This window comes from Ptychodera flava, chromosome 6 (assembly GCF_041260155.1).
Source record: "Ptychodera flava strain L36383 chromosome 6, AS_Pfla_20210202, whole genome shotgun sequence".
NCBI classification, from domain to species: Eukaryota; Metazoa; Hemichordata; class Enteropneusta; family Ptychoderidae; genus Ptychodera; species Ptychodera flava.
In genome coordinates, this window is record NC_091933.1 from 29,332,226 (window position 1) to 29,350,602 (window position 18,377).

Genomic DNA, 18,377 nt, shown 5'->3' on the forward strand with positions numbered 1-18,377 from the left:
AGGATAAAGGTTGAGGGTCTATGGTTTTCTCGAGGACTTGCATATAGGCAATAGGCGTTCACTTTGTTTTCACTTAATTACAATTTTGAAATAAGTACCAGGTGACCACGTGAAAATGTTTTTGTTCATTGACAAAAATGTACATGAATCATAAAAAGCACCACTTCACACAGGAAAAGACCCAGGTAAACCACCGGAAACACTGACATCAACGGACTTATGGGATAATGGTAAAATTGCATTGTGAAGTTTTGTGGAAGTTTGTACATCTTTTGCAAACTGTGACACCTCAAAGTCAATATTACTCACATCATCAATCTGTTATTCAACGAGTTATACCATCTAAACCATGAAACATTACAGTGGTGTCATCACAGGTATACTGTTCAGTGTGATATCATTTGTATATACTATATAATATACAGCTACCGTTGAGATCAATTGGGTTTCTTTATGGACTGAAGAGCTGCGCGGTGCGTGCACTGACACGCCACATGCTCATTCCGAGCGATGATCACAAATGACGTCATTTTTCTCTATCAATAATATGCATTAATAAATATTTGTCCGCATTTTCCGCATAAACGTTGAAAATATAACCTGCTAGTGTTACAATAGCTACCAAAAGTCACACTAATTCGTATGAATTTATGGTTCAGTGAGATACTTTTTTCCGAAAACATCTCCGGATTTGCCAATTTTTTACAGCGCGCGTGACAGTGCGTCGCGTATTGCTCAGTTTCTGGGGCCCAGTTGTTGTTCGCTCCTGAAATTTTCGGAAATTTTGATAGTTTTCTTGGGTTCGCTGATAATATAATGGAAATAACAGACTCCGCTCTGACCATTAACGTTTATTTGTGGGCGCGGGCTCGAGGAAAGCCAAATTAACAGGCTCGGCAAGCCTCGCCCGTTAATTTTTGGCTTTCCTCTCGCCCTTGCCCACAAATAAACGTTAATGGTCAGCGCGTCGCCCGTTATTTCTATAACAACAGCCGCGCATCCGACAACAAAATTGTCCGAATTTAAGGTGGCGTTGTCCGATGTCGCGCGCGTGCAGCTATATTTAGTAACAAATCTGTAATGGCGATCAAAGCCAGAACACTTCACGTGACGAAAAAAAAACAACTAGTTCCTACTGCTTCGAAAAAGTGACGTCAGAGGGTATTTTTGCAAAGACTATTTTCCCTGGGGAAAAGTGCCTGGTCACGTGACCATATGCTTAGTGTCGTCTGCTGCTCCGAAACAATAGTTTGTGGCTAGATCAAGATGAGCGCCAGGGATGAGAGACGAGCCTACGACTAAAACAGCAAGATTCTCTATTTCAACAGCGTATAGGAACTTGAACTCATTGACAACAAAGATTCAAAGTGCAAACAGGACTTTATACGGTATGCTAAGGAGCATCGCCCAGCAAACTTCTCATAATGTTTTGTTTCAGTGCTTATAGGCTTTACATCAAAGCACATTTACTGTAAGACAAACACATAGAACAATATGAGCATGTCGTGTGTTCTTAATGCGGGAAGGGGGGGGGGGATACTCTTGATATTTTCATATGGGGGGGGGGTCATGTGTGAGCCCCCCTCGAGTTGAAAGCATCTGCCCCAAAAATGTGACCATTTGTTAGGGATTTGCTCGACAAATTTGGGGAATTTCCACCTTCATTCTGTTGCATATGAAGGTTTTCCTGAAGCAAGGGACATTAACTGACATTTGCTTTGTTATTGACCCATGTTTAGGGATTTTCAGATGGAAAATTGACGGTGTTTAGCCATTTTTTCTTGAAAAAGTGACCCATTCGGGCGGCACATACCCGTACACCTTTCCTATGGGAGTACCCCCTGAGGTTCTATACCACCTATAATCTGATCTCTATTTGGGCAGTAGCACCCATTTATTATCCTTCATTGCCTTGTGTTATCAGAAACGGTATCTGGTAACGCATGGCCCCTCAGGCTAATAGCCTTCATGACCAGGAAACATGTTTTGTGGTGTCCATCAACGCCAAAATTACTACTTCCAATTTTACTGTTCTGAATTCAATTTTATAACTCAACATTCCATTCTGAATTCAATTTTACAACTCAACATTCTATTCGGATTTCGATTCTACAACTCAACATTATTTTGAATTCAATTTTACAACTAACACGGTTGGAACTAATTTGGGATAATTGGATTTTCAAATTTTCCACATTTCTCAAGTGTTAGGTGCCCTATAAGCTGAATGTTGCAATATTGCAAATTACTTATTAAAACAAGTGTGTAACTTAAAAAGAAAAGCAGATGAGATTACATTTGCAGATTAAATCGACACTACTTAACCATCCAATTATCCCAAATTAGTTCCAATCGAGTTAACTCAACTTTCTATTCTGAATTCAACTTTACAACTAAACATTTCTTGCGACTTTCTGTAGTACTATTCTAATATATAGAATGTTGAGTTGTAAAATGGAATTCAAAAGTAGGGTAAAATAGAAAGTAGTAATTTTGGCATGGGTTGGACACCATATTAGTTCAGAATGTCAATTCCGTTGCATTGGCCATATCCGAGTACCCAAACCACAGCATCCTGGGTACCTCTGAGTTTTCATTTTTGGACGTTACGGGGCTAGGGACCCACTAGATGACAGCAAGAATTTCTGTCACGCTCTGTACGTTTAGTTGTACAGGTTGTCAGAGTGTCCTAGATCGTACTCCATACTGACACTGGAAATAACGAGGATAAACTGTATTTACATTGTATGAAAATAGCCACAACTTGATCCATCCAATGCTCCAGTCATGAAAGTAAGATACAGCAGGACGAGTGGGCATAAAGCTGTACCAATGCTCTTTGTGGCACATTTGTAATACTCAATAGCCTCACAATGACACGATTTTATGACTGAAAATAAACTGAAACAAGAGAGTGGTTAATACTTTTTAAAGTTGGTATTTTTTTAATTTATATATGTACAAGGCAATGGTTTCTTGAAATACAAAAATACAGATTTACCGACTGACATAATTTTGAAAAGCAATAACAAGGGAATCTTGCCTACATATCTATGCAAATTCTTGTAAGGATGAACATTTAGCATCGGAGAAATATATATTTGAGAGAAATTCAAATTAAAGCCTGTGGTTTGAAAGAAAAAGTCCTTGTTAAAATTATGAGAACTTTCTACATTTTAAAGCCAATTCACAAAACTGCTTTACTTCAGATGATTTTGCTGTGTGAGAAATGGTGAATGGATGGAGTTTCATGTGCAGCCAAATCTTTTGAAATCAAATGTTGATAAGCCTGAGTCTAATTTCAGTATCAGGGTAACAAAATGACAGAATTTATTCTGCGTACATGAAACTGTTTGTCAGTATTGAGTTTTCTTTTTAACATTACAAGATCTATCTCTATCTTTGGAAGCCACATTGTGAATTCCATGGTTCAAGTGCTATTTAATTTATGCTAGTTTTTTAAAAGCCCACAATGTAATGTTGTGAACTGACTACTTTGTTTGGCAAACTTAGAATTACATGTACACTGGTTTTTGTGAGACATAGTCTATATCGTGATAAATTTAATTCAATTAGAGGTAAACAAACCCCTTTGAAATATTTACACAATGCTCAACGACTACTTTTTCATCTGGAAAGACTGAATATATTTTGCGTGTCATCTGATCACTGTTGATCTAGATCCCTACAGTTTGTTCTAAAAACTGCACACTGACAAGTTTAGCATCTCACAATTTCTGCAAAACTGCATTTTTTTAAAAGAAAAGAAGCTCTGTCAAATGTTCCAAACTGAAATTTATATAAAGCCTAAGAAGATACATTTCTTAAAAATTCTTTAAAGTTTATACCTTATATTAAGTAGCCTATTTACTGAAAAATTAGCTCATTTTACCAAAGTTCACTAATTACATACATGTACATATTCATGAAATATACATTTGTTAGCATAATTTTGCACATAATTAAGTTTTGCACTTCGGCGTTCACAATTTCAGGTTATTTGACAACTTTGCAACTAGCTACCTGTATTGACAAATTGACAAAAAATGTGTGAAGTTGCTTGTTTTCTCACGATTCCCATGACCTTTGTGAAACTTGTGAAAACAAATTGGTAAAATGAAAGTCAATCCTGAAACTTTGCATTTCAAGACACTCTTTTAAAAGATGTGTTTTTCTCCTCAAGAAACTTTTGGCAAATTTTTCTTATCACGAAACTACACACACCTTGTTGTGTTGAGGAACTTTTTATAAATAGTACTAAGTTGATGTCAGGATGGGCGTTTTATGAAATGTAATAAAAACTGATAAAACATTTTTTAATTTTACACAGGAATCTTTTTTTCGATACATGCAAAGCCCTATGGTATTCAATTTTCACAATGTAGAATTCTCTGATGACAAACTTGTATTTCATACAGCCTATGGCCTCCAGAGTATCACTTTTCAAAACCAAAAAATAAATACATTAGTTCTATCACACTTTACAATCTATATATACATTCATCAATTAACCAATAGGCACACTGACTTCATATTCTTTTGTACCATCATCGATAGGAAGATCTGCTCATTGCAAAAAATAACTGCTTACTAGACAATTTTTATAGTTATGATCAATATCTTTTCATTCTTGCACTTCTTAATTCCTCATTTCAATAACATCAAAAACTTTAAAAGCGTCATGATTGTTGCTTTTTTGAATACTTTATGACATGTCAGATAGCGGAACAATTCAGATGTGTAGCCTGTCAGTGTGAAACATGAGAGCAAGGAAATCAGCAATCACTGAAAGAACAAAGGACAGAAAAATTGGACTGAAGAGAAATAATATTGATAGGCTTTGGCAAGAGATTTGTATTTGTAAGACTTACCAACATGAAAAAAGGTGTATTTGTGGCTGGCATCATATCAATGATGCAAAACCTTGACTTAAAAAAAAATAAAAACGTCTGGTACTCGGCTAGAATTTCAGAAATCATATCCTTTACTCCTCTCTTTGAGCAGAAACTGTTGACTATATTGGTATTTTCCTTCAAAATGCTCACCTCAAATAAAACTCATCTCAAAACTGTTACAAAATGAAAATAGTAATTGCTTCTTGTTGTTTTAACTGACTAAAATATAATAGGTAGCAAACACAGAGCTAAGATGTTCATACATTCAGAAACTATGATTATTGCTGACTTCACAAGACTAAATTCTGTTCCTGAAGACATCAAAAGTTATGTGGTTTACACTGCCTGAATTCCGATCATCTGGTTAGAGGACTTATGGCTGAATTAATCTGTCACACAGACAGCATTGCCTGCAGACAAAGTGCTGTATGAATATTGAGATGTGTATGGTAATGACAAGATCATTCCAAAAGGGTGATGAAATTTCACTTGATGTTGCTTTGTGAGTATATCTGCTTGAAGTCTATGAATATTTGGCTGAGCACTGCAGACAATATTACGCAAGGTATTCTCTACGTATTTTTCCTCATATCAACCCTTTGAGCACAAAAGTCAGTTTAAGTCGCCTTCATAAAATATACCCATGTCATTTTTTTTTCAGATTATTGCCAAATTTTGATATAAAACTGTAGCAAATGAAATGTGGTGCCCATTTGGTCAGAAATTACAAAAAAACACAGAAAACTTCATAGAAACTAGCAAAATGTTGAATTAAAATTTTGGCGGAAAAATTACAGCACTCAAAGGATAATCATTGTTATTGATAAATTATAGAGAGCGGATGATATTTTGGCAATATTTGTTGAAGGCACTCTCTGCTCTCTGGAGATAGGATTGTCTTTAAGTGAGACGAAAATTTTATTTCTGTCCCACTTTTTGTGTCTTGGTCTTCTCTAGAGCCAGTAGTTGCATTATGGTCTCGTGTTGGTGTGGTTCCATGTCATGGACTAGCTGTTCTGTGATTTGACTCCTAAGGCGGCCATTCACCTGCGGAAAGCCCCAAGAGAAAAATAGCGTCAATGACACTGTAGCTCCCATCCTGGACTATTTAGTGTTTGTTCTCTGGTCAGATATTTGAAAATGTGTGAAAGGGATAAAGTGCATGAAGTGAAAATACTTAAATGTAATGTACTGGAGACAGTGAAATATGTTTAATGTTTTTATTCAGAATATAAAATGGAAAAAATACAGAATTAGATATATCGAATACTGTGATACAACCATTAACTCAACAAGTCATTTACAATGACATAGTCCCCACTTGTAATAGGAGTATTAGTCTTGGTGGGGGCAGGAAAATGTGGTCATTAAGAAGTATCACTGGAGTGAATATGTTGAGATCTATGGGCACATAGGTCTATGTTGTTTTTCCCAATTTGAAACACATGAGGCATGTCTAAGTTATGGTTCTAAATCGGGAAAAAAGATCAGACCTCTAGCAGTATTGGCCAGCCAAGAAATACATATGCGCATTATAAATGAGGAACAAGATGTGACATCTTAAGGTCTTGTATCCTATCAAAATTGGAGGGTATAGAACTTGTGGTTACTGAGATATGCATATATATGTATAATCAAGGTCAAAGGTCATCGAGGTCACATGACATTTTGAAAAAAAAAAATTATATTGCTAATTAATCCCTATATGCCAAAAATCAGATCTCTAGCTCTATTCGCTTGCCCAGAATTAGATGTGTACATAATTAATGAGGTAAAGCGTGTGTTGTCATAAGGTCTCCCATCCTACTAAATACAAAGGACATAGCACTTGTGGTTACTTATTTATTGACATAAACATATATTTTAGGTAAAAGGTCATCGAGGTCACGTGACATTTGGTCAAAAAATTTCTCTCCTATACTCATCCCTATATACCAAAAATCAGACATCCAGCTCTATTGGCTTGCTCAGAATGAGAAATGTGCATAATTATTGAGGTACAGTATGTGGTGTCATAAGGTGTCCAATCATACCAAACATGAAGGTTGTAGCACTTGTGGTTACTGAGTTATGGACAAATATGTATATTTGAGGTCAAAGGTCACCGAGGTCACGTGACATTTTGTCAAAAAAATTGTATTGCTAAGTTATCCCCATATACCAAAAATCAGACCTCTAGCTCTATTGGCTCGCTCAAAATTAGATATGCACATAATTAATGAGGTACAATATGTGGCGTCATAAGGTGTCCCATCATACCATATATGAAGGTTGTAGCCTTGTGGTTACTGAGTTATAGACAAATATGTATTTATGAGGTCAAAGGTCACCGAGGTCACGTGACATTTTGTCAAAAAATTGTATTCCTAAGTTATCCCTATATACCAAAAATCAGACCTCTAGCTCTATTGGCTCGCTCAAAATTAGATATGCACATAATTAATGAGGTACAATATGTGGCGTCATAAGGTGTCCCATCATACCATACATGAAGGGTGTAGCACTTGTGGTTACTGAGTTATGGACAAATATGTATATTTGAGGTCAAAGGTCACCGAGGTCACGTGACATTTTGTCAAAAAAATGGTATTGCTAAGTTATCCCTATATACCAAAAATCAGACCTCTAGCTCTATTGGCTCGCTCAAAATTAGATATGCGCATAATTAATGAGGTACAATATGTGGCGTCATAAGGTGTCCCATCATACCATACATGAAGGCTGTAGCACTTGTGGTTACTGAGTTATGGACAAATATGTATATTTGAGGTCAAAGGTCACCGAGATCACGTAACATTTTGTCAAAAAAATTGTTTTGCTAAGTTATCCCTATATACCAAAAATCAGACCTCTAGCTCTATTGGCTCGCTCAAAATTAGATATGCGCATAATTAATGAGGTACAATATGTGGCGTCATAAGGTGTCCCATCATACCATACATGAAGGCTGTAGCACTTGTGGTTACTGAGTTATGGACAAATATGTATATTTGAGGTCAAAGGTCACCGAGGTCACGTAACATTTTGTCAAAAAAATTGTTTTGCTAAGTTATCCCTATATACCAAAAATCAGACCTCTAGCTCTATTGGCTCGCTCAAAATTAGATATGCGCATAATTAATGAGGTACAATATGTGGCGTCATAAGGTGTCCCATCATACCATATATGAAGGGTGGTAGCACTTGTGGTTACTGAGTTATGGACAAATATGTATATTTGAGATCAAAGGTCATCAAGGTCACATGACATTTTGTCAAAATATCCGAGATATCTGCGTGAACGGATGGACTCACGGATGGACAAACAGACGGACATGACCCAATCTATAAGCCCATTGGACTTCATCCGTGGGGACTAAAAATTGTGTCACTGCATCCTTTTTGCAATATGAATACGATGAGAAACTAAATTTTTATTTTTCGTGGCCTTATACATGGGAGTCTATGGAGATCTGCCTTATACATGGCAGTCTATGGACGTGTAAACTAAAAATATGCAAATTTCACCACGATTTGCCCAAATTTGGGAAAGGTCACTCCTATGCACTTCCATACCAAGTTTCAAATCAATCAGACTTGTGGTTTCAGAGAAGAAGATTTTTTGACCAAAAATGGGAGAAAATTACAAAAAAATTCATGAAAAATAGCAAGTCCAAGATACTGACCCAAGATGTGCACAATCATTTCATGTCAGCCCAAAGTACTTACATGCTAATATTTCATGTAATCTGCTCAGTGGTTATTGAGTTTTTTCAATTTTGACTGTTTTTACATTTTTTCACTTAATTTGCATATTTTTGGCAATGACAACTTCATTTGAACAAAATCTCATCTACAGCCCATCAGCCATGTACACACCAAATATCAAGATGAAATGTACAGCGGTTTTGGAGTTTTTGATGTTGAAGGACAGACATACAGACATACAGACATACATACATACAGACATTTCCCTAGCCTAAAAGAATAGCTTCCATTGCCATATATACATATGGCTATGGGAGCTAAAAATGCCGAAGCAATGCAATCATTTGAAATTGTCACCGAGGCTTTCATAAGAATATACAGTGCGTTTCACCTTAGGTAATGCAACTCAGTGTATGAGACGGACACATTTCATGTACAAAACAAATGATTAGCTCGGGTATCACAACATATTTCAAAGCTACCAACTCATTGATTAATTACAGTAAACCAGCATGGAGCAGCCCCTCTGTCTAGACTGAGAGATACACTTGATCTACAATCTAACTGTTTTTATGAATTCAGCTAAGAGTCGAAGAACTGAAGGTTTTCTCAACAGAAACATCTGCTCTCGAAATAAAATGTTAATATGAAACTTTAACTTGAAATGAATGAAATAAACTTCGTTTCTTGTATTGACAACTGACATTTGAGGTTCATGTCAGATCTCGAAGTCGACATCTTGTTCGGGCCCTGTGTATTTCATTTCTTTCAAGGTTAAAGTTTCAGCTCTTCAACTCTTAGCTGAAATTGTAAAAACAGTTACATTGTAGATCAAGTGTATCTCTCAGTCTAGACTGCGGCTGCCACATGCTGGTTTACTGTAATTAATCAAGGAGTCGGTGACTTTGAAATGTGTCGTGATACCCAAACTAATTGTTTGTGTTGTAGGTGAAATGTGTCTGTCTCATACGCTGAGTTGTGGTACCTAGGTGAAACGCACTGTAAATATCAATTTATAGATTTTTACCTCCAAATGTATTACAGTATATATTTTACCATGTATACATCTATTTGAACTGTACATACAGAAAAGAATTGAAAAGTCCATGTGACTTAATAAGGCATGACAGTTACTAAGGTAAGATTAATAACACTTGTTAAGTAAATCTTGCAAACAATAAATGTATACATAAGTAACTGAGTGGCTTCATCTAAAAATGTATATACAACTTAATCCAAAATAATAACAATCAATCACACTATGGATGTGATGGCTGCCCTCACAGGTGAACCATAAAAAAATTTAATTATTCCACTTACAGTTTTTGGTCTCTGGGTTACCCTGTCACTGTCTCCTTCTTTAGGCCATGGGTCAGGGGTCAAAGATCGATTATAATTCGGTGGGAAACCAATGGCTGGTGGCCAAAACCCTGTACTTGGACGGCTGGACTTTGTTGTCCTGGTAGTTCTCACAGCTGAGGAGAAAAGTAATTGTAATGAGGTACATGTACATTTCAAAGTAGGCCCATGACCTTTGCACTGCTACAATGGGGGAGGAGGTATGAATGTACGTGGAAATCAGCATTAATAGCTTAACATCATCGACAAGGCATACATGTACCATGAGAAAATTAGCATGATGTCACACGTTACCTACGATTTACGTGAAGCCAGTTATGTACCATAATGGGGTTGTGACTATTTCGATGGATACTGGAGTGAGAGGGTTAAACTCGGTTCTCTTTTTTGTATATTGTTGTTAGAAAATCTGATTTAGGAAATTAATGTCACTGCACTCTTACAGTGTAGCTACAAACCAAAATCACTCAATGTGTGGACAAAGAAATACAGTAGAGATCAGTATATGGGTGAATGTAGTTAGGATCTGTGAGAAAACCAAAAAGGCAGATAAAACACTTCATGTAGAGAGTTGTTTCAAAACAAAAAAGAAATAAAAATGATAAGAAAAATTAAAACAAAAGAAAGAAAAAAAATATGTTTGGTTATCCTCTCTCGGCATACTTACGTGGAAATCTAACACTAAAAAAGTTGACTGGGATGGCATTCAGGGAAAAATCCGGACAGATGAGAATTATGAAATATGAACATGAGGGCTACATTCAAACACATGTAGGATAAATGCAGGGTGGATTGTGGTCATCTCATCAGGGCAATCCTGTTGAAATCAATGCTAAGCTGGACCATTGATGTGTGAATGTATGACACAGCAATGAGAAATGCAAGATATATTTTGATTCACATCAAATATACCAGGCAGGTAATACTGTCTCTGATTGTAGCACAAAAGTAATTGCATGTAAATTTCTTTCCCCAAAAACATGCTGCCAAGCTCACACACATCCACCTATTCTCAAATATGTGTGAATGAGTTGTCAGATAGGTTGATCGACAAAAAAGAAATGAAAAATTTTGATTGTCTTCGCACAGCCATTTAAATATAACTGTTCAAACACAACATTTTGAAACAAACTTTTACTGTGCCATTGTCAAACTTGATGACGCAAAAGTAGGGGTGTGCATGATAGAGTGTTGAGAATGTTTGTCACAGACTTAGTTTAGTTGAAAGATAAGGCTTTACTTACTGCCAGCTGTATGGGGTCTGGATGGTAGCTGGTAGTCAACTTCATAGTCGTACACTTGTGTCTGTAGCTCATCGATTCGCTGGAAAGCATCCAATTTCATGGACCTTTCATGGGACAGTTGTTTTTTCATCTGTCCCATGTCCTTCCTGACTTTATTCTGCATGATCTGGTTCATCTTCATGTTCTTCTCTTGTTCGCTGCTCAGCGTCTTGAGACGGACATCCTTGTCTTCAAGTCGTTCCATCTGCAAGTGAAAATTGTGGTGAATCTGACTGGTTCACACAGCAGCTCTTCTGTAAACTTGAAACTGAATTGTAGTGCACTAGTTATTTTGTGTGTAGTCAGGGTAACATGTATAACAAACAAAAGATTCTACATATTGAAATGGAAACCCTTCTGAAATTAAAAAAATTGACAAAAACTTTGGCAAAGGAAAGCGATTTTGTCCCTTTAATGTTGCAACAGAAAACATAAAAATCAGGATCCCGAACAACAAATGTCATCACTGCACAGCTAAGAGACCCAATATAGACAACTAAATTTTATACTCACCAGTTTTTCTAGATTAGAAGCCCTTGCATGTTCTAACTGCTTAGCACTACGAGCAGCCTGCTCAACTTTGTGCTCTAGTTCTTTCTTCTGTCGTGACTGAAAAATACCAATGTACAACAAATGCATGTGCTCAGTGGTTCTGTCAGGATAAGGCAACTAAGGTACATATACTTAGTTTTTAGGTATCATAAATAAAATGTTGGCGGTTCCCCAATTTACAACAGTGAAGTCCTGTGCTAAATAGCTTGGAAACCCTGGCACATCTTTTAACCTGTGTATCGTCCTGACTGAAATAAAGCACTGTGGGAAGCCGTAATCTTAATTGCCTATCTGTTTTCTAAATGAATATACTCATTCTGTAAAGTGTATAATGTGTTTTAAGACTCATTTTAACAGGAGAATATGCATGGTCTAATTCTGTGCGTGACATTTAAATCTTCACTGATATTCTGTTCACTTAATACATGTCTTCTGCCGGTATATTGACTTTCTACGAAGACACATCCAAATTTGATTTTTTTTCAATCAACTACCTCACTGATCTTACCTCTTTCTCTTGTTGCTTCTGGATTAATTCCCTTGCCTTCTCTGAATTTGCGAGGGCTTTCTTCATGGCCAACAGCTCCTGCCGAAGTAAGATGACATCCTCCTCGGCCATCATCTGGATTTCCAGGCTCTCTTTTTTACATCTGTCTGCCTCTTGTTGAAGCCTGAAAACCTATCATGAAAAAGAAAAACGAAAAGTTAACATAATCATGTTGAAATATTTTCATAATGTCTTTTGCTAAAGATTATTTAAGCAATGAAAACACAGGTCATTTGAGCTTTTAGAAAAGTGCATGTACCGTAATATGTCTTTTCAAGGTCTTTGATTGCAGTTAAGATTTGTGAGGAGTTGATGACCTTCCCCTGCCCCTTAAACTAAGTATAGCAGAGATGAAAGACATGTATGTAATGTCTCATTGAGTAAAGGTAACAGTAGTTGGGTACAATTAAGGTCAGTTACCCTATGGCTACTTTTGAACAGACCGAGAATGGAACTTGGATTTTCTGGGGTGAATGTGGGTGATGTTATACCAGCTAGTAGGTTCCAAGCATATATGTAAGTGATGAGAAGCTTACACTGGGAAACATCTGGGTGGAGCTATAAATAATTTTTAATATACATTGAAATTAAGATATGAGTAGATTTTGTTCATGAAAAGTGCATGGTTGAGCTGCAGAGAATTTTTGTAATTTTGAATGACATAGCTTGCCAAGTCTGGTCTTAAGGTAGTATGTGCCTCAAAACTGAAAGACAAAACTCAAACTTGTCTCAGAGAAACTTTTGACCATTCTATTTCATATCAAGAATAAAAATCAGGGGTCACTGTGCAACATTGGCACTAGAGAGACAAATTACCTAAGATTTACTGACATTCAAAATGGCCGCCATGTCTTTGGGAAAATAAAAAAATTTCGATTTTCACAAAAATAAGCCGTTGAAAGCTTAACCTACTCAATGAGCTTCAAAATGAACCCCTTCAAATGGTAGACCAAAAGTAGCATTGTGAAAGTTTGAGAGTCTGGATATCTGTCCCCAAAGTACATTCAACTTAGTGGCATCATGGGGCACAAAAGAAAGCAATCAATCCTCAGTCGTGGTGTGCATTTTTATTTTGTGGACACAATAGCACCAGCGGTCAAATGTCAAAGTTCATTTGTTGGTCTTTTACAGACTCACCTCTGACTCATAAAACTCTCGAAGGTGTGTACGTTTCCAATTGTTCATCATTTTCATTTTCAACACCAGTCTGTTGAGTTGGTTGTTGTCATGAGTAATTCTACTAAGTTCTTCATTCTTCCTAAGATTCCTCTGTAAGGCATCTTCTTCTGCAATGAAAAAAAATTACACGCAACAAAATTAATGTAGGACTGTAGGTGCTTGCATTTGATGTTCTTGGTATCATGAATCACTATTTCCTTCACAGTGTAAATAGCTCTGGAAAACCTATGACTTTCTTGTTAGCATTTTTGCAATCGCAGGTTGCTTTAGAATCTTCACAAAAATGCTGTTGCATTACTGTTTTCTACATCACAGTTGGAACTCTATGGGAGGATGTGTGCACGGGTGTGCTGGATCATTTCTAGTAATGTAGTTTGATCCATATACAGGGAAAATGTGGTAAATGTTCACTGACACCTAGCAATAAAACAGTGTTAAGCTTGAAAGGTCCAGGAACACATGTTAAAATGCTTTATTAACCAAGGCACCATTTCTTTCTTAATATGATTGCGTTGATGTACTGAGAGGTACCCTGCTAGCTAATATGACTGGGTAACACCAGTAAATTTAACCAGGGTTCTGTCTGTAACAAAAACATCGTCAAACAAAAAATATCAAAAAAATATGAGAGTTTTGATGGAATAAGCAATAAATTTTAGATAAAAAGTTAGTAACTGTTGAATAAGTTCTTCCCAGGTTCTACATTCCATTCTGAATTAATGACTTAAGTATGCTCACTAGAGTAAGATGAAGGATCAACCTATATATTTGACAATCAAATTGACCTTTTGACATTATTGGAAAAAAACAACATTATTTTGAAGCCAAAAGAAGGAAGCGCAGAAAAACGAGAGAATCTCATGACTTGAATGGACTGTAGTCTGTTTTTACAGTGTCAGGTGGTAAAGTTTCACCAGGAACAGATCTGAAATGCTAGATGGAATAACCAATAAATTTAAGATAAAAAGTTAGAAGATGTTGAAAAAGTTTTTCCCAAGTTCTGCATCCACTGTGAATTAATGACTTCATTATGCTCACTAGGGTGATATCAGAGTTCAACATATTATATATTTGACGATTAAATTGACCTTTTGACATTATTGGAAAACACAACATTATTTTGAAGCCAAAAGAAGGAAGTGCAGACAAATGAGAGAATCTCATGACTTGAATGGACTGTAGTCTGTTTTAACAGTTTCAGATGGCAAAGTTTCACCGGGAACAGAAACACTGAGGATGTTATTAATTGACCAACCTTCCATCCCTCCTTGTTTTGATTTGAGTTTGCTCATAGTCATGACTGCCTCCCTTCTAACGTCACCAATACTGTTGAACATATCATCATACAGCTGGTTCCTAGAAGAGACAAACACGATGTGTAGTTAGAGATTTTGCCAGTAGCAATACTGGACTGGCGATCAAAAAGACACGACGAGATATTGACTCTCAGAATTTGAGCTCAAATTAACATCTTTTACCCAAACTGGACTGCTACCGTACTTTCAAATATTCTTTTAAGGAAGAGATGTATTTATCTTGTATTGAAAATGACCGGTACAGAGAGGCCTAGTGTGGCTTTCGAGTATCTATGCATTCCTTACGCATTGAGGAAGATAGGAATTTACGTAACGAACGTGCAGAAAGAACCTGTGCTTACTGTATTTTAAAATCAATTGAAGATGAATTCCACTTCTGTATAATTTGTCCTCTTTATCAAGATTTAAGAACAAAATACATTCCAAAATATTTCTACTTAAATCCGTCAGACAAAAAATTTAGTTTGCTCATGCAGACTCAGAGTACAACTGTTTTACGCAGTCTAGCGAAATTTGTCTTCTTCGGTATGAAGAAGCGTTCTGAGACACCAGCAACGATGTAATAACAGCTGCTTTTGTATAGCTATTGTTACTTTATTTTTTTTCTCTCTCGCCATTTCCTGAGAGAGCGTCCTGTACATTTGTTTGATACCTGATATGGAATACTTTGAGGCCGTTGGCCTATAGTATCTGAATAAACTTATTATTAAAAAACAAAAAAAGACACGACATGAACATATGAAGTTTGGCACTATTGACTTTTGTCACTGTGTCAAGATGATAGGTGTTGCTGTGACTTCTACATTTATTGGTATAAGAAATGTGTACATGTAATTCATTTGTCCTCATGCTGTTGAAAATGTATTTTTGGATACTTGCGTAAAAATTTGAACTGTAATTTAATGGGTTAATTTATGAAAAAGAGAGACAAGTTGAGTAATAAATCTTGCAAACTGATTTCAGGTCAACTGTTCAATACAGCTATCAAAATGGCTGATTCAACAACCAACTCAAGGGGGATTTTCGCTGTCATGGTATCACATGATTAATGTATTTGCATATGGTTTACTTTAAAAGACTAAATAACTGTTTTGCTGAAGATTTTAAAGGTCAGAATGTTATAACTATTTACACCATGTTATGAGTTCCAAAGTTCAACACCTCTTACCTGAATTCATCAAATCTTGTTTTTAATGTAAATGCAGCTGAGAAAAGATTCTGAACAAGGTCCCTGTATTCCTCTTTGACTCTCTCTCTAATATCAGTTTCCATGGTGAGTGCTAGCTCTCTCATTTCAGCTATCTTGGCTCGCAATGCTGTGATCTCTGTATGCGGGGATTGATATAAAAAAACAGTAAGTAAATGCGATGTTTTTGTGAGTAGCATATCAAAAGTATCTTTCAGAGTCTTACTTGTTAAATGAATGAATTATCCAGTGTATGTTTCCTTGTAAATATATACATGTTAGCAAAATAAATTTACAAAACAACCAAACAAAAAACCCTAGTAGATTTCATGTGTACATACATACATACATACCTGTACATACTTACATACATACATACATACCGGTACATACATACATACACGTACATACATATCAGTATGTCAAATCTTCTTCTCACAATGAAATTCACCCTTACTTCTCCTGACTTCTAAAACAACATATTTTAGCTCTCTAGTAGAAGGTGCATACATTTTGATGCAATACACCTATCATTCTCAATGAGCACTGAGAGAAGTCACTTTGACAGTCTATGTTGAACGTCTGTATTGACTTTCTAAAATCTGCAGCAACAATTTGCCTTCTCTGAAATCTCATCAAGAATATCCTTTTTCAATATTTATTTATCATTAATATGCATACAGGTTGGCAATACAGCCTTGGAACACCAAAGAATAATGGCAAGAATTTTCATCCATAAATTTATCCAAATAGAATGAACCACTCACCGAGGATGAGTTCGTGGCTTCGGTCAGCCAGCTGGCATTGCACCTCCACAAGTCCTGATGCACCAGTATCTTTACTGGTATCTTGTAATTTCTTGATTTCCTGTTGGGAATGTTGAATTAGAATTGATGAAAAAGGACTTTATTATCTATGGGATCTCAGAGTGACAGTATTAATATGACAGTCAATGAATATACAACTTGAAGCAATTTTAAATTAAATGGCCGTGACAGCAACTTGGAATAAGGGAAGACTTGACCCAAGTCTGTGGGCATATACGGTAAGTATAAAAACAGTTAATTGGAGCAACATACCCTAGCAGAGTGTTGTGTAGATAGTGGGGGTGAATGCAATGACCTAGTGTTGTGAACAGTGTGGGGTTTGGGTTGCTATAAATAATTCATAATGACATCAGACCTTATACCAAATATGCATGAAAGGAAGAGTTTCCCTTGACTTTTTCATAGCAAATGAATTACATGCCTCTACTCTTTATCACACTGATTACAGAAGTTTTATTTCAAGAATGTTCAATGCGGCAACTTTGTGACTCTTGCTTTTCAAATCGGTTAATAGATTATTGACTTGATTGAGTGGGATTGAATGCCATGTATGCATAGAACATGGAAGCATGGTTGATGATGGAGGCTTATTCACCACTGCACTATGATAGTATGAGAGTCGGTTTCAGGCTAACTGCCTGATCATTTTCTGCATGAACATGCTTATCTCAGATCATACCAGGACAAGAAAGCCTCCTTTATCAAGTTGTGAAAACTATCAACTGCAAATCAAGGTTATTTCTTGTGATAAACTGATCATTTTGCATTTAATTATGTTGTACACTTGTCACACTAGAGGGCGTTTGAAAGGTGCATCAGTTGCTGGGTCATCCTGTAACTGCTGTTTATGCAACCTCCCCCCCCCCCCCCCCCCCCCCCCCCCCCCCGAAAAAAAACAAAAACAAACATAGGGCCAAAGTCCCTGAAGCTACTATAGACATGGATACAAAATTAAGTATCAGTATTTTCATCCTATTAACCAAGCACATTTTAACTTTCAAATTAACATTGTAAGTAAGTTTTGTTGAATAAGTTGAGACTGTACATACTCAGAGAAAGTACACTGAAGAGACAAATGTTTGAAACTTAAGAAGTTCAAGGTCATCAAAAGCATTATAAGGAATCATGTAACTTTAATTGCACTGTTTACACAGATTGCATAAGTGCTATAAATAGCACATGAGTAATCTTACAGCCTAGCTTTACCATAAAAACCCTATCACTTTGACCACTCTTTTAATTGACCACTCTATTTTTTTCCTCAAAGAGTAATTTTATTTTATTTTATCCTTACAAAGTCAACCATAAATAGAAATTAGAACTTTCTCTATCTCTATCTCTATTGACTATTTTGAGCAATTTCTTTTAGATATTAAACATACAGGGCAAAATAAATGACAGTTCAGAATATGTCAAAGTTGGGATTCAGGAAAGTTGCCTTCACATGTTTTAATCCTCCACGATGGTAAGCATTTCACTATGAACTGTCAAAAAAAGTTGAACTTTCTGATAATTCTACAATAAAATTATTTTGGCTTTGATGATT

General features: G+C 36.3%; 1 protein-coding gene across 4 annotated transcripts in view; it reads right to left on the bottom strand.

The window, feature by feature from the left end:
• Window positions 1–2,918: 2,918 nt before the first annotated feature.
• LOC139135437 (uncharacterized) overlaps window positions 2,919–18,377 on the bottom strand; it is a 46,743-nt gene continuing 31,284 nt past the window's right edge. For 2 of the 4 annotated variants that reach the window (XM_070702815.1, XM_070702817.1), the window contains exons 38-47: window positions 16,772–16,871; window positions 15,987–16,143; window positions 14,758–14,858; window positions 13,461–13,609; window positions 12,285–12,455; window positions 11,738–11,833; window positions 11,186–11,429; window positions 10,609–10,635; window positions 9,903–10,057; window positions 2,919–5,942 (exon numbers count right to left, since the gene is read on the bottom strand). In XM_070702815.1, coding sequence (XP_070558916.1) covers window positions 5,814–5,942; window positions 9,903–10,057; window positions 10,609–10,635; window positions 11,186–11,429; window positions 11,738–11,833; window positions 12,285–12,455; window positions 13,461–13,609; window positions 14,758–14,858; window positions 15,987–16,143; window positions 16,772–16,871 — 1,329 coding nt within the window. In that variant the 3' untranslated portion in view covers window positions 2,919–5,813. The remainder of the gene's footprint in view (window positions 5,943–9,902; window positions 10,058–10,608; window positions 10,636–11,185; window positions 11,430–11,737; window positions 11,834–12,284; window positions 12,456–13,460; window positions 13,610–14,757; window positions 14,859–15,986; window positions 16,144–16,771; window positions 16,872–18,377) is intronic. The other 2 variants (XM_070702816.1, XM_070702818.1) reach the window with 1 other exon arrangement.